This window comes from Schistocerca americana, chromosome 4 (assembly GCF_021461395.2).
Source record: "Schistocerca americana isolate TAMUIC-IGC-003095 chromosome 4, iqSchAmer2.1, whole genome shotgun sequence".
Taxonomy (NCBI): domain Eukaryota; kingdom Metazoa; phylum Arthropoda; class Insecta; order Orthoptera; family Acrididae; genus Schistocerca; species Schistocerca americana.
Window position 1 is genome coordinate 734,040,329 of NC_060122.1, and position 17,643 is coordinate 734,057,971.

Genomic DNA, 17,643 nt, shown 5'->3' on the forward strand with positions numbered 1-17,643 from the left:
TTGAAGTACAATTGTCTATATTTCCTAACTAAAACTAATAATCAAGTGCCCAGCTCTGCCCCTTATTATGACCGCGCGATCAAATATCAATAACGCGAAATGACTGACATCATCTATGTACCAAACATTAGAAGACAATATTTTCAAAGATGATCTACGGTGGTGTGGAACCTCAGTGGAAATAAGCTAACGTGATCACAACTGTTTAGCTTTATAGCCCTAATAAACCGAAGCAATATCACCGTATGTACTGCATCCTCTGCGTCGAAGTGATGGTTCTCGTACTCGTCTGCGACGATGAAAGAACTCTAGCCACAAAAAAACTCTTTCAAACACTGGGATGGCAGAAAGTAGTCCTCTGACTAATATACTCTAATACTGTCTTCTCCTCTCTGTGTTCTACAGACGAGAAACGCAAACTCCCAGCCACAAGGACGGAGTTCAGATAACGTCTCAACGTAAGTATAGGCAGAAGAAGTGCTCTCAATTACTGAACGCTGCGTACTCAACGACGACTTCCAACCCGTATATGTTCGCAACAGTACAGTGCCTAACTGTTCTAACTATAAACTCTCCTGAGAGCGAAGACAGCAAGTCCGTCTGTACCAACAAAGCTGATAGCGAGCGACCGCCACACACAGGCGCTCACAATGGAAGATCTCTTCTCTCCACTGCTGGCTTCCCAGCAAGGCTCGGCTCCCCACCCTCGTAATTCCGAGAATGAATCATATTCCCGAAACCACGAAATAGTCTCCCTCTGTACAGATTCTTCCGAACGCCGAGCAACCATATTTTAGTCTTTTGTCGTTCAGCGCGGAAACTTTGAGAGGAAAAACCTTTACTCGTACAATGGTACGCATCTGAGTAAAACTCCGTGGAAATAACCCAGCCTGCATGATTTCCAAGGTGACGCTTCCTCATTCCTCTCAGCTGAGCTGCGTCCAAGATTTTCGTAGTTTCCAAAGTATAATCCTACCCGTCCGGCTACAATACCGCCCAGTCGCCTCTATTGTGCTCCAGCGCTCAGGTGTCTCAATGTCCGTCTTGCTACTTCCTTTGTTTAAGCAGGACCAACACACCTGTGTGATACTCGTTATAAGCTCAGAATTATTTGTTCCTAAGAGGTCAAGTGTGTTTCCACAATCGTTTACTATTCGAATGGGCTCTTGAACTAACTGCTCGAAATAATTTTCGGAGAATACGTTCAGCACAATTTCGGACCATGTTTTATGCATACCACCTAGTTTAAACATGTATTTTCGCCAAAATATGGGGTGTCAGTTAAAGGCACCACCAACAATACTTATATATTTGTACTAGAGCTATAGTGTAACACATAGACTATTAAATGCAGTATTGACAAGATTGCCTCGACTGCAACACTTTTAAATTTGAAGTGAACATTTTATCCTAGGAATTGGGAAACCTCACTTTACCAGAGCATACTTTTTCTTAATTTCATAAAGTGGCTGCAGCACACATGAAGTGAATGGTATCATTTCAAAATGGAATAAGAAAATGTAATAAACTTCTTCTGAAGTGCTGGATAGAGGCGGAAGTCTAAAACGTTTTCCAAGGTACATTACTTTTCCCTACAGGAAAAAAAAAAAACATGCTACTGAACAAGTCTATGTAAATTGCGTTGCCAAAGAATGTCTATGTTCGTGAGATATGTTTTACGATATTGTGAAATGGACTTTGCATTAGACTAAATTCATAGTCATCGGTGTCAATCATCTCATATCAATGAATTTAATTGAGTTATAAATCAATAACATTTACCTCAGTGCGTCGCAAAACAATACGGTTCCTACTCTGCCTAGGAATTTAATGTCTTTAAATTACTTCCTATTTTATCAGGATTATTCAAGTGCTTCATTTTTTAAAGGAAATAACAAGGAATGATGAGTCTGGAGTCAAGCCTTGCCTGCATGTGGAACAGATTGAACGAAATAGTGAGGAACTGGTGAAGTGACGATCTTCGAATCTAAAGCCTTACCAGTGACATTAGACTATCTATTATCGTTTGCTCTTCTGGCTGAAACCACGTTAGTTATGAAATGATAAAGACCTCATTTAGTAATTAACGGACTGAAGATAAAGTTTAATAGTTGTTTTAGCAGTGTAGCATCTATCAAGAAAGATGACTATTTCAAATAATTGAGGTAGTTTGCTTTATTAATACTCGAAACTTACTGTATTTGTGGCGTGTATCCCAAGAAATCACAAGAAAATAGTGCCAAGGCATATACGTGTGATATGACGGTGAACGAAGAATTAGACACATTTCGAATCCTCGGCTAGACAACTTTACCACTCAAATGACGTCATTTTCCAGAATATAAGAACTGCTCAGCTCACTTGAAGGCTACCGTGAGAGCGCTCTCAGCTAGAACAAACAGTTGCACAAGCAAAATTTTAACAGCGAGCGAGAGCAGTTCTTCGTTCCGCATTAAGACGTGTGTCCATTACCGCCTCTCTCCACGGCAGTCGTGATCAGCACACGGCCCTAGTGACCTCGACGTGGACGCTATGTCAGCCTGATTCCTGTTCCTTACTCAACAGATAACAGCTGCTGCGTAAGTTTCACGTGTAGCTGATATCTTTAAACTTACCACCAGTTCTGATGCAAGTTATATTACTATAAGAACATCGAACAGTAGAAACTGTTGAGATGAGAGGAACCAGTGCTAATATTAAATTTTTACTTACTTAGCAGGTAGTTCAACATTAATAACATAATTCATAGAAGCCGCGCATTTGATTCGAATTCCAGTCATGTCTACAATTAAACTTCCACCGATTTTATGGATGAACATTCCATTACCAAAGATTAAGGCAATTTTCACATTTCAGAAGAAACAGACCTCAAAATGGTCAAAGGCATATTAATTCGCAGGAATACAAAAAGACACTCTCGAAAATGATTAAGGAAAAAATGAAATATAGACTTGTTTCATTTGCGCATAAGTAAACAATATGCGAACAAATATCAGCTACAAAATGTTCGGCCGATGTAACGTGAATGGATTCCAAACGGGAATTGAAACAAATTTTTGTGTATTATGGATGGAAAGAATGGAAAGAGTCTAATACAGCAAGTTCCATAGCTCTAATTTAATCCGTCATTTTAGTTTATGATTCTATTCATTTAAAACAGTTCGTCCTTTTCACTCAGGCTACAAAAAATGTGTGTGAAATCGCATGGGACTTAACTGCTAAGGTCATCAGTCCCTAAGCTTACACTCTACTGAACCTAAATTATCCCGAGGACAAACACACAAACACCCATGCCCGAAGGGGGACTCGAACCTCCGCCGGGACCATCCGCACAGTCCATGACTGCAGCGCCTCAGACCGCTCGACTAATCCCGCGCGGCACTCAGGCTACATCTTTGAGTTTGTACTGTATCAGAAGACTCAATAGTTGTCATTATAGAATGCTTTTTATCATCTAAATTCATTTTTGAAAGTATATCCGGGAAAGTACACGACAATAAATAGATATTAATTAATTGTTTCAACAAAAGTGTATTTAAACGACCATCTCGCTAAGAAAATTAATTTTAATTTGACGTAAATTATGCATACCCATTTGCTTCTGAACGGTTTCACTAACACAGACTAATTTCTAGACTACAACGTCGCATAATCAATAAATTTAAAGTAATAATCGTTACATGATGCTAGATAGCAATATGAAGTCTCGAATTCAGTGTATGCCAGTGAAGCTGTTTACCGCAAACTGGCTACGAATGCACTTTTATCATTTTCATACCATATACTTATATATTTAAAAATAAATTTCGATGGTCATTACTTGTACATTTATAACTCATTTATATGTATCTGTAGAACTACGATAGCATCTTTAAGATCAATTTATAGTAATTGCATGTGCATATTGAATCAGAATTAACACAAGCGTGTGTTACTTGTGACGTTCCATGTACATACAGAAGACAGACTCTGGCTGGGTCTTCAAGTACGGCTCATACCTGGCTGCCATTGCAGAGCAGCTACTGCTCTACTGTTGGTTTGGGAACGATGTCCTGACAGAGGTAAGTTCTCCAACGTATATCCGGTATCGAGGACAAGTTACTGGCGTTACTTCCCTAACAGCCTGAGAAAACAGATATCTGTACAATTCAAGACGTTACGTCACTTAAGAAATGTTATTACACGTAGAATATCACTAATATCCGTCTCACTGCTTCTAGATGTGTCACCTGTACCCTACGATTTATGGGTGAAGGTACATGGTGTACCGGTATCATTTTCTCCCCTACTTTTTGTCTGTGTACATGCTGGTCACTGACTCACACTGAGCTGTAAACATGTTGGTTACTCATATAAGCTGATAAAGAGAGCGTGCAAAATATTCTTATAGAATTTAGAAGTAGTATCAAGACCACAAGATGTTTTCCATCTCGTGCCTGTATATTCCACAGGTAGTTAAAATCAATAGTTCTTCGGGCCGTTAAAGACTCTAGCGTCTGTCACGAGGTATCATAGACCAGTTACAAACTTTTGTTTTATAATATACTCTCATCAAGGTACAGTTTATATTAAATACAGTTTATGTTTATTGGAACTGTTTTCACTTATTTTGTAAGCTAGAAGTTGCAACAGACAGTCTAACTCCAAATGGGACATCTACTGTTCGTTGTGACTGTTTTACATAAACACACTTATGTCAGAACAATATCGTTGCAAGGACTTGAAGTATAGGTGGAGTGGAAGAGAATCTTTGCATCAGAATCGAAGATAATTCATACAGTTCAATTGACAGTACATTGTCACGAACAATAGGCGCCTAGGTTAGAAATCCAGTCTCCCTCACAGTTTGCATCGTCATCTACACTCGCCTTTCTGCAGTACAGACACTTTTGTAAACATAAATTACCATTGCAACCCCACCCCTGCCCTTCCAAATACGTAAACCATATTTAGAACGTGCGACTGCACGATAATTTGTAGTATCACTTGAATTCTGCGCACCCGTCGGCTGATTAACAACAGAAGCACTGTGAGTCAACTACACTACTGGCCATTAAAATTGCTACACCACGAAGATGACGTGCTACAGACGCGAAATTTAACCGACAGGAAGAAGATGCTGGGATATGCAAATGACTAGTTTTTCAGAGAATTCACACAAGGTTGACGCCGGTGGCGACACCTACAACGTGCTGACATAAGGAAAGTTTCCAACCGATTTCTCATACACAAACAGCAGTTGACCGGCGTTGCCTGGTGAAACGTTGTTGTGGTGCCTCGTGTAAGGAGGAGAAATGCGTACCATCACGCTTCCGACTTTGATAAAGGTCGGATTGTAGAATATCGCGATTGCGGTTTATCGTATCGCGACATTGCTGCTCACGTTGGTCGAGATCCAATGACTGTTAGCAGAATATGGAATCGGTGGGATCAGGAGGGTAACACGGAACGCCGTGCTGGATCCCAACGGCCTCGTATCACTAGCAGTTGAGATGACAGGGACCTTATCCGCATGGCTGTAACGGATCGTGCAGCCACGTCTCGATAGCTGAGTCAAGAGATGGGGACGTTTGTAAGACAACAACCATCTGCACGAGCAGTTCGACGACGTTTGCAGCTGCATGGACTATCTGCTCGAAGACCATGGCTGCGGTTACCCTTGACGCTGCACTGACGCTGCATCGCATCCACGTTTGGCGACATCGCGGTGAACGCACATTGGAAGCGTGTATTCGTCATAGCCATACTGGCGTATCACTCGGAGTGACGGTATGGGGTGCCACTGGTTACACGTCTCGGTCACCTCTTGTACGCATTGACGGCACTTTCAACAGTGGACGTTACACTTCAGACGTGTTACGACCGGTGGCTCTACCCTTCATTCGATCACTGCGAAACCCTACATTTCAGCAGGATAATGCAGGACCGCATGTTGCAGGTCCTGTACGTGACTTTCTGGATACACAAAATGTTCGACTGCTGCCCTGGCCAGCGCATTCTCCAGATCTCTCAGCAATCGAAAACGTCTGGTCAATGGTGGCCGAGCAACTGGCTCGTCACAATACGCCAGTCACTACTCTTGATGAACTGTGGTATCGTGTTGAAGCTGCATGGGCAGCTGTACCAGTACACGCCATCCAAGCTCTGTTTGACTCAATCCCCAGGCATATCAAGGCCGTTATTACGGCCTGAGTTGGTTGTTCTGGGTACTGATTTCTCAGGGTCTCTGCACCCAAACTGCGTGAAAATGTAGTCACGTGTGAGTTCTAGTATAATATATTTGTCCAATGAATACCCGTTTATCATCTGCATTTCTTCTTGGTGTAGCAATTTTAATGGCCAGTAGTGTATTTTAATTACTATTCTTTCGTCCCATAATTTCATATTAGGTGCCAATAAACAAACGGCTCATGAGGAATGCAACATTTTTAGGAATATTTACAAGTAGCACGTTACAAAGAATACTCTAACGTTAAAGGATGGTCGTGCCAGGCGATCAGTCGGCGGAAGATCACGCGAAAGAACTCGAACAGAAGTGACGATGGTGCCCAGCATCTGTGGCCATGCTTTTACACCTGCTTTGACACAGCAGCGGTTACCTCCGTCCTTATTGATGAAAATGAATACACTGTTCTATGCTATATTGCGATTATAGAGTTTAGGCTACATGTATTACAAATATTTCAAGCTATCCACTCGCCCTTGTGGCTTTTCTCGCCGTTCACATTGGCTGCTTACTCGCTGCGCAGAGCGAGCGCCTGCAGCTGTCGGCCTACAGCAGCCAGTGGGTGGGGGCCTCGCCTCGCTTCCGCAAGGAGCTGCGCCTCTTCCTGTGCCGCGCCCACCGCCCGCTGCGACTGACGGCCAGCAAGTTCTACACCATCTCCAGGGAGACCTTCCTACTGGTAGGTCGGGATGTACTGCTTGGATTGTTGCACCACCAGATCCTCACATCCCATCCCCTCCGTCACCCACATTGCTGAACTGGAAAAACACCCTCGAAGCATGCTGTCGTTACCTTCAGACTTCTATCAATTTCCTACGAGTATTAATTCTGTCGACATTGCGCTTCGCACGTTAAACAAAACAGTTGGGTCCACATTACTGAGCTCCTGATATATGGAGTGTCCATAATTAAGGTTCCAGTTTCAAAATGCTGTAGAAAGAGAGTCGCTACTCACAATGACGTCAAATTTGAACAACGTTTTATTGACGTTGAACCGTACAATTACTACTGGTTCACCAAAGGTTATTAATCTCAATCAGTACACAAAATGTCAAGTGGAAGTAGGTGCCAAGGAATAACTGGTGAAATTACACACAACTTGGAGTAACACTATTCAAATTTCGTGCACGACTTTACGATATTTAAAAAAAACCAACAATCATTAACAAATGAATCACAATTTACGATGGGAAAGGACTTTTAAATTATTAAGTATCATAAAAAAATATTCACGTCAGTAAAAGGCAAGGACAGGCAAGCAATTTAACGTATAAACGCGACGCTGTATAATATTTCAAGCTCAGCTAAATTACAGGTGAATTTCACTCCATTCATTAAATGGCGCAGAATCTAACTTGTCTGCAACATATGAAGACAAGGCTGTTTACAAAAGTTCTCAAAATAGAAAAACCAAAACGCATGAGTCATGCATACGGGGGGACATTCACACATAATAACATTAACATATCCAAAATATATATAAAAAAAACAAATTTTACAAATTTCTGCCAGTTAACTTACGGCAAACACACACGCTCGTCAGGTAAGATTTGCGAACTTTTACAACGTTCTTCTTTCAAGGCAACAATTTCTACCCGTAATGAAATGGCAAACTTTTGCATGCCAAGAAAACACACTAATAACCAACTACCTGCATAAATCACATAAGCACGTTGAGTAAAAGCCTTAAAAGGTATTGAACTGGAAAAACACACAACAGTTTTTGCTGACTAGAAACAATATAAAAAAATCCACTACGGCATACATTAACCTTGCTTGATTATAGCCAAATATACATAAACACAAATTTACGTAAGTTACAGTTTCCAGATGAGTAGGAATTCGTTATGCAATTGACCAGTTCTTACCACGAGGCAAAAGGAATTTTTCTTGTTTCTTAGAGTACCTTTTACACGTGGTTCTAGTAATACTAGTTATGGCAGGCGAGAGAATGGATCAGGTCTTAGTGCCTTGCATTTTAAACAGTACAGTCGTTGGTGCCTTAGACTTTCACAGACATGGCAGAGGCTAACAGTCGAATAATAAGCTGGGAGGAGAAAGAAGCAATACGAACCACAGATTTACTCTGACCCCCCCCCCCCCTCTTTCGTCCTCAAAAGGGGACAAATGGACCACCCTTTCTAATATTACCACCTTCCTGCGGGTGGACAGACGGGAATGAATGGCGTGAAACCCCCCAAAAAATACGGCTGGTATAATTAACAGTAAATTCAATTAAACTTCATAAAATCTGTTAACAATCAATACTCAATTTCTGGTGCGTTACGACTCCCAGGACAGAACCAACGCAGCACCTCCAAATTCTCTGCCGAGCCCCCCGATGCCAGCCGTTTCAACGGACGCAGGAAGGCGCGCCGATTTTCAGAACCTCCTCGCCGCTCAACAGCATACGGGCGAACTGCAGATTAGGCCCCTTGCGGACCTACAATCAGGAAGTTTCCTTTCGCGACGAGCAGTTAACTCCCCATACCACGGAGCCGCTGCTCGCGTCGCTTACGCTGATGCCGCGGTCTGCGTGCTGTCCCTCTAGCACCGGCAGAGAAGTCGCTTCTTGATGCCCCGACTGCCAACTCTCCTCGAGAGCCCATACAGCCACTTCTTCAACCCACCCCCGAACAGTCCACTTTTCCCCTTTCCCGCTAGAGGGAGACATTGAAGCCTTCAATTGCGACAACGGCGCCACCGCCAGAAAACGGAGGGCAACTGCTTCACGCTACGCGCTGCGGCGCGCTTTTCAAAGCTAACTTTACTACGGCTCAGACGTAAGGGGAAACGTTATGGAACAAAAGAAGTTGACGAAAATAGATGGCACTTTAAGCGCCAGAATATGTAAATGAACACGCGGGGCACACGGTTGTGCCTGAGTTTGCGTCTGAGACGCCCAACGTAACTGTCTCCATCAAGGGCCACGAGCTGCTGGTAAGGCTCTTTCATAGGAACGGCGACTGTGGGCCAGTAGCCATGCAGTTCTGGACACTAGGGTGTATGGAAAAAAGTGGTCGGTGAGATGCCTGCTAAGGCCCTGGAGCAAATGATTACAAAATTCGAAAAGACAGGTTCCTTAGGAGTGCTGTGTGGCAGAGGGAGGAAAGCAGTTGATCGGACATCTGGCGAAGATGTCGAGCAGTAGTGTGCAAACATGCACTCACAGTGAATTGCTTGAACGTTCAACATGCCTGCGAGCACAGTGCATAAAATCCAGCGAAACGTCCTGCATTGTTATCCTTTTAGAGTCACCCGCGTTCAGGAGTTTCTTCCTGCGACCTGTTAGAAAGATAAACGTTCGCTCTGGAATTTCTTCGTCGCATGGAAGTGGACAATAAATGACCATAGAACATTCTATGGACAGACGAAACTACTTCCATCACCAAGGACATGCCATACGGAGAACTGAATACGGGCAACCGAAAATCTGCACGCACATCAACCGGTACCACTTAGTTCTGCAAACGTGACTCTCTGGCACTGCTTGACGGCTGCATTTTTTCGTGGAGATGAATTCTGCGGATGCGACCATCATGATGCTGTAAACAGAACCTGGATTCATCCGAAAAAAACCGAGCGAGGTGGCGCAGTGGTTAGCACACTGGACTCGCATTCGGGAGGACGACGGTTCAATCTCGTCTCCGGCCATCCTGATTTAGGTTTTCCGTGATTTCCCTAAATCGTTTCAGGCAAATGCCGGGATGGTTCCTTTGAAAGGGCACGGCCGATTTCCTTCCCCATCCTTCCCTAACCCGAGCTTGCGCTCCGTCTCTAATGACCTCGTTGTCGACGGGACATTAAACACCACTAACCTAACCATCCGAAAAAAATTATGTTTTGCCATTCGTGCACCCAGGTTCGTCGTTGAGTACACTATCGCAGGCGCTCCTGTCTGTGATGAAGCGTCAAGGGTAACCGCAGGCGTGGTCTCCGAGCTGATAGTCCATGCTGCTGCAAACGTCGTCGAACTGTTCGTGCAGATGGTTATTGTCTTTCAAACGTCCCCATCTGTTGACTCAGGGATCGAGACGTGGCTGCACGATCCGTTACAGCCATGCAGATAAGATGCCTGTCATCTCGACTGCTAGAGATACGAGGCCGTTGGGATCCAGCACGGCGTTCCATATTGCCCTCCTGAACCCACCGATTCCATATTCTGCTAACAGTCATTGGATCTCGACCAACGCGAGCAGCAATGTCGTGATACGATAAACCGCGATCGCGATAGGCTACAATCCGACCTTTATCAAAGTCGGAAACGTGATGGTGCGCATTTCTCCTCCTTACACGAGGCATCACAACAACGTTTCACCAGGCAACGCCGGTCAACTGCTGTTTGTGTATGAGAAATCGGCTAGAAACTTTCCTCGTGTCAGCACGTTGTAGGTGTCGCCACCGTTACCAACCTTGTGAGAATGCTCTGAAAAGCTAATCTTTTGCATATCACAGCATCTTCATCCTATCGGTTAAATTTCGCGTCTGTAGCACGTCTTCTTCGTGGTGTAGCAATTTTAATGGCCAGTAGTGTATAACTCTAACCCATTGCTGTAGCTCTGGCCATTGAATCAAACTGAGCCTGGACGGCAGGTGCGGATACGTCACCCCATGTTGCTTCACTTGCATTCCAGAGACCACCAGGAAGACTGGCTGGTGAGCGGTGTCATGCCAGTCTCTCGCCAACACATTACGAGACGTTTCGATGAGTTCGAGTTCTGGGGAATCGGGCCGACCAGGACAAACGTCGAGCACACACTATATTGAGTACATCAGGCCAGCACCAGCCAAAATGTGTTCTCTCGTTGTAACATAACTTCAAGGAGGTAACAGATATAGGGCACAGCTGCCTGACTTAACATCTTAGAAATCAAACATAACTGATTGACCATTCACACAGTTGTGCAGTTGTTTACATGTAGGTGTTAACACTTTTCGAATAGAAAGTTGAATGAAAAGTCCAACAGTCTACTATTTCTGAATTTGTTTAAGTCGGTTAGAGACTCACAAAACCGGTTTTCGCAACTTTTAAGTTGCTTCTTCTGGTGTATATAATGCTATGTCGTGTGGTATAGGCAGCTATAAAAGAAAGTTGTACAGAAACAGTTGGCGTGGCTAGGCGAAGTCCGCAGCCTTCTTCAACTGGTGAAACCATCATCCGTGATGAATGTCCAGTGTGTGCAAGGATCACGATGAACTGTTCGTCACTTGACCGATTAAAATATTTTTCCTGTGGACGTGTGTCAAGCACGCCCCTCATAATGGACCTGTGTCAAGCACGCCCCTCATAAATGCTCTCCAGGAGTATCTTGGTTCCGGTAGCTGACACGCTTATGTGTGTTTGTATCACCGTCATAGTAATCGTAGGGGCTGACAACAGAAGGTACAAGGTGTCCTGCCTGTTGCCGGAGGACTTGCAGTGGCTGCCGTCCGGGTATGGTTTAGGAAATCAAAATAAATAACAGCTGTTGCGGACAATTGCACTTTGCATTCAGTTTTATACACTCCTGGAAATTGAAATAAGAACACCGTGAATTCATTGTCCCAGGAAGGGGACACTTTATTGACACATTCCTGGGGTCAGATACATCACATGATCACACCGACAGAACCACAGGCACATAGACACAGGCAACAGAGCATGCACAATGTCGGCACTAGTACAGTGTATATCCACCTTTCGCAGCAATGCAGGCTGCTATTCTCCCATGGAGACGATCGTAGAGATGCTGGATGTAGTCCTGTGGAACGGCTTGCCATGCCATTTCCACCTGGCGCCTCAGTTGGACCAGCGTTCGTGCTGGACGTGCAGACCGCGTGAGACGACGCTTCATCCAGTCCCAAACATCCTCAATGGAGGACAGATCCGGAGATCTTGCTGGCCAGGGTAGTTGACTTACACCTTCTAGAGCACGTTGGGTGGCACGGGATACATGCGGACGTGCATTGTCCTGTTGGAACAGCAAGTTCCCTTACCGGTCTAGGAATGGTAGAACGATGGGTTCGATGACGGTTTGGATGTACCGTGCACTATTCAGTGTCCCCTCGACGATCACCAGTGGTGTACGGCCAGTGTAGGAGATCGCTCCCCACACCATGATGCCGGGTGTTGGCCCTGTGTACCTCGGTCGTATGCAGTCCTGATTGTGGCGCTCACCTGCACGGCGCCAAACACGCATACGACCATCATTGGCACCAAGGCAGAAGCGACTCTCATCGCTGAAGACGACACGTCTCCATTCGTCCCTCCATTCACGCCTGTCGCGACACCACTGGAGGCGGGCTGCACGATGTTGGGGCGTGAGCGGAAGACGGCCTAACGGTGTGCGGGACCGTAGCCCAGCTTCATGGAGACGGTTGCGAATGGTCCTCGCCGATACCCCAGGAGCAACAGTGTCCCTAATTTGCTGGGAAGTGGCGGTGCGGTCCCCTACGGCACTGCGTAGGATCCTACGGTCTTGGCGTGCATCCGTGCGTCGCTGCGGTCCGGTCCCAGGTCGACGGGCACGTGCACCTTCCGCCGACCACTGGCGACAGCATCGATGTACTGTGGAGACCTCACGCCCCACGTGTTGAGCAATTCGGCGGTACGTCCACCCGGCCTCCCGCGTGCCCACTATACGCCCTCGTTCAAAGTCCGTCAACTGCACATACGGTTCACGTCCACGCTGTCGCGGCATGCTACCAGTGTTAAAGACTGCGATGGAGCTCCGTATGTCACGGCAAACTGGCTGACACTGACGGCGGCGGTGCACAAATGCTGCGCAGCTAGCGCCATTCGACGGCCAACACCGCGGTTCCTGGTGTGTCCGCTGTGCCGTGCGTGTGATCATTGCTTGTACAGCCCTCTCGCAGTGTCAGGAGCAAGTATGGTGGGTCTGACACACCGGTGTCAATGTGTTCTTTTTTCCATTTCCAGGACTGTATTTTAGCAGTTATGCAAACATCCGTGTTATACTGTATGAAATGCCAATCGGTTATTTATAATTTGCTGTGGCTACCGTAGTTTTGAAATGTAAAGAAATCAAACGGCTGTTGTCCAAATTACAGAATATGCGAGCCAGAGGTGGTGGTGTTGTGACCCCGATGGCAACCCATACCTTCACGCAAGGTGCTGGCTCCGTAGGACGATGGCGAATGTAGTCTGGCAACGACTGTTCACCTCGCAGCCTCCGCACAAGGGCACTCCCATGCGAATGCTTGGGCTCGTTCAGAAGGACGCCGTCGTGGCATTCAGGTGTCAGCTGTCGCTGGGCACACCACAGTCGGGCGCTCCTCTCACTGCTGGCGAACCATGGGATGCCAAAAGAATGGTCACCGTCTTGACAGTCTGTGATGCACCTCGCGTGGATACGTGACATAAGAGTTTTCTGAGAATCGTACCGCGTCACAAGGTAAAAGACTATATTGGGAAAAATGAACACTTCGGTCACGTTTAAAGTGGCCTTCTTCTGGATCTTCTGGCGTACGGTAACCGTGGGTGAAACTTTGGTTTCTCCAGCATAGTTTTTTACATTATGACGCGGTACGATACACAGAAAACTTCCATGTCTACAGACTCTCGTCGAGGGAGTCTAATCAGTGATAATTACCTTGTTATAAACGAAACCACTTTACGACATAAGGTACGTGACGTGGCTGTGCGATCCTGCCTGCAGAGCTAGCAGTATGTCCGACTTCACAGGCCTAGTCGTACGTGGTTGCTGAGATACTGTGTGGCCACCCTCGACCCACTAATCCTATATTCGCAGCCAAAATGTGATCAGCAGATTCAAGGTACGAGAAACCGCAAATTCGGTGGGCTACGATCCTGCGTGCTGACGAATTCCAAAACGAAACAAACAACACTCAAATGCCATTTTTGAATGATATACATATTGCGTAAGTTTTCCTTGTGTACAGAACATAGACGGAATTACTCCTACTTACCCAGTGCGATCGTGCTGAAATGCCCGTTTATTGTTTGCGGCATACTCCCAACATAGTGTTGCGATGATCAGCAGTGTAGAACTGTGTAATACGTGTAGATCCATAAATCAATTACTTGAATATTGTTACACTTGTATATAACACTGGCATTATTGTATAACTAATCTGTGGATGAATTACTACTACTACTACTACTACTACTACTACTACTACTAATAGTAATATTACACTGTCAGTCACGTTAATGTAACCACTTGTCAAAAACCTGGACGAGAAGGAAGACAGTCAGTGGGGTGTTGGAAAGCACGGACAGGGATGTAGCTCCATGCTTACACCAGTGCCGTGGTCAGCTGCGCGAAGTTTCTCGGATCAGGATCCGTGGTCCGAACAGCCTCATCGAGATAGTCCCACAGACTCTCGACTGATTTTAAATTCGGGGATCTGGCAGCCAAGGAAGTGTAGTGCTTTTCGAACCAAGCACGCACACTGTGAGATGGATGATACGTTGCAAAGTCCCGTTGGTAGGTGCCATAATGGTGACGAAAAAGAACACTATGTATGGGTTGAAATGCTCCCCGACGATGGATACATACTTGTTTTGATCCACTGCGCCCTCCAGAATGAAAATATCGCCCGGAAAATGCCACGAAAACATTCCGCGGACCATAAAGCTCCCTCTCCCGACGATTGTTGCAAGGTGTTTGCTTTCAAACGTTTCACGCCGTATGAAGCAACCACCGTCTGTCCCGCAGAGCATAAAAAGTGATTCGTCTGGAAAGACCACCTGCCGCAGTGGACGTCCAGATGCGATGAACAGCAGTCAACGTGGGAGCATGTACCAGGTGCCTGATGTGGAGACCCACACGCTGGAACATTCACTGATCGTTCTTTCAGGAAATACAGTTGGTAGGCCCTCAGTTCATCTGGGCGATTAGCTGTTCAACATTTGCTCGTCTATTCGCCCGAACATAACCCCGCAACCGTTGTTCGCCCCTGTCGTCCATGGCCTGTGGTGCATTGCAGTTGTTTCGCCACCGGTTTTGGATAGCGCCATTTTACCATACATAGCGTAGTTTAACTATGGCGGCAAACGAAATGCTTCCGCCTTTGGCCTCAAAACCAATGATAAAGCGCGGTCGCAAGTTCGAACCCTGCCTCGGGCATGGATGTGTGTGATGTCCTTAGGTTAGTCAGGTTTAAGTAGTTCTAAGTTCTAGGGGACTTATGACCTCAGCAGTTGAGTCCCATAGTGCTCAGACCCATTTGATTTGAACCAATGATAACGTCCTTTTAGACTTCAGATAAATCGCTCACTTCTCGCATTACGACAATGACTGCACTGTTTTCTACTTGACCCTCGACATGCTTTATATACCCGCCATTGCTAGTGCTGCCTGCCGTCTGCACATTGATGTGTAGCGTAGGCGGTCGTCACGTTAATATGAACGGGCCGTATGTATTGTTTAGGTCTTTCCTTCTGCAGCTTCGTACGAATCCCTCTGAAGTTCTCCATAAGAGGAAGATGCAAGACGACAGGTCCCGACGGTTAATCGACGAAATTTAGCTTTATGTTGTTTCCTAATTTCATAATTTTTTTTGTCCCCACGCTACCATATCATCATCATCTTAATTTTGTCATGTTGTTTTTACAGCCTAACTATTTAACGGTATTCCTGTAGCGTCGTAAACATTTTGAGAAGTTAATGCTGCCTGTTGCGTATTATATCGTTTCTAGCGTATGTTGATTAACAGTATGATTTTCTGTTTCAGCTGATGAATGCCTCTTTCTCCTATTATGCGGTGCTGAGGCAACTGAACTCCGATTGACCAGTCGCAGCTGACGCAGAATCTACGCTGCCAGCCGTGCCTATAATGCACTATAATCCACTGTTAGCTGTTGTAGTTACGCAATAAAAATATGAATCAGAACAACTACAATGAACAACATCTGTCATTCCTAACCTGCCCTATTAATATGATAAGAGCTATCGAACGAAACCCGTAAATATGATAAATCCTCTCAGATCTGATGGCACCAAGTGTCTTTTCTGCATCTCCTGACAGCAAAAACGTACACAGGGCAGAAAATTAATCTCCGACAAAATATGCTTTTTGAAACTGAAATACAACTCTGTCGTATCAATTACAGCCATACGGAGCAGAATAAGAATTACTTTTAAGCCCGATATATTGAGGAAAAGAATCAAGGATCATGTAGGTGATCCGAAAAACGAGGGCACAGCACAGAGTTTATTAATACAATGTGAGGCAGTTTTAAAACACGAGATCTGTTACTTTTCAGCACATTCACCACCGATGGGCATTCGTTTGGCGAGCTTTCTGACAGCTAACTTCACTGCAGCACGTTCATGTTCCCGCTTTATCAGCAACTTTTGGGTCTTCTTTTCTCACTGAAAAGCTTTTAGAAATGGCGAAAACCAGAGAACTGCACTTGATGCGGGATTGAGCATCCCATCCTATCTAAAGACTGGAAGAAATTAAGGTTGTTAATACGATGTGTGGTGTTGTGTCCAACGGAGTCGAGAATTATTCAACCGTGAAATTTTGAAAGATCCTCAGGCTCTGTGGTAGTAGTATTGAATCAGCCGTGGAGTTTTCCGGCTGGTGATTCAATATTATGTACCAACATGTTACATTAAGTTGAACTCATTGTGAACTACGAATTTCGTGGTGTTGAAAATATTTAGTTTGTTCCAAAGTGACTCGACTTCCCTCCGTTTCGGCTATCCCAAAATGTTGTGGTGGATAATGAAAGCGTGATACACAAATTAAAGTGGCATTATGGAAACCATACTCAACCAATTGACGAGAAGTGTTTTTTCTTCTATTAATTACTTGAAAGAGATCCAGTCTGTCTATATTTTTTCTGTTTGCGCCAATTGTAGGGACCTATTCCCTCAACTGGAATCGCTTTCACTTTGCTTGCCAGGAGTCAGTTTGTCGTAAAATGCGTAGTATAGTATAGCGACATCAGTTGAGACGCGGTATCAACATTTGTCTTCGCCTTTTAAGCTCTTTGCCAGTAATTTATTATAATAATTTACTTAATACTTGGCAGTCTGACTAATTAGTAACAGACCTCGTATCCTTTGACAGTATTCGATTTTAAAAATTACCAAGCATACTGACCAATACAAAGACTGTATTATGATTACGTGGTGTTGAAACTGGGAAAAAATTGAATAAACTTTCACTACACTACCGGAATTTATTAACAAATCAGTCGCTTTGATTTATAGCTCTTACAAGCAAACTGTGCAAATTACAATTTTACCTTTCATACACCTAAGTGATAATTCATCGAGTTATTTATAACAACTAACGTAACATGCGCTACGAGTAAATAGCTCGCGAAATCGTTTCGTATCTCCCCTGCCAACTAACATTGTTATATCCACTTTCATGGATTTAACGCGACCACGTGCCTCTCGTACGTACTCTGGCACCACAATCGACAGACCCCACCC

The 17,643-nt window shown here is 44.8% G+C and overlaps 1 protein-coding gene across 1 annotated transcript in view; it reads left to right on the plus strand.

Moving 5' to 3' along the window:
* Positions 1 to 15,982, plus strand: part of LOC124613753 (odorant receptor Or2-like) — a 42,560-nt gene extending 26,578 nt beyond the window's left edge. Inside the window, exons 4-6 of the mRNA XM_047142468.1 lie at positions 3,960 to 4,061; positions 6,750 to 6,905; positions 15,926 to 15,982. Coding sequence (XP_046998424.1) covers positions 3,960 to 4,061; positions 6,750 to 6,905; positions 15,926 to 15,982 — 315 coding nt within the window. The remainder of the gene's footprint in view (positions 1 to 3,959; positions 4,062 to 6,749; positions 6,906 to 15,925) is intronic.
* Positions 15,983 to 17,643: the final 1,661 nt, after the last annotated feature.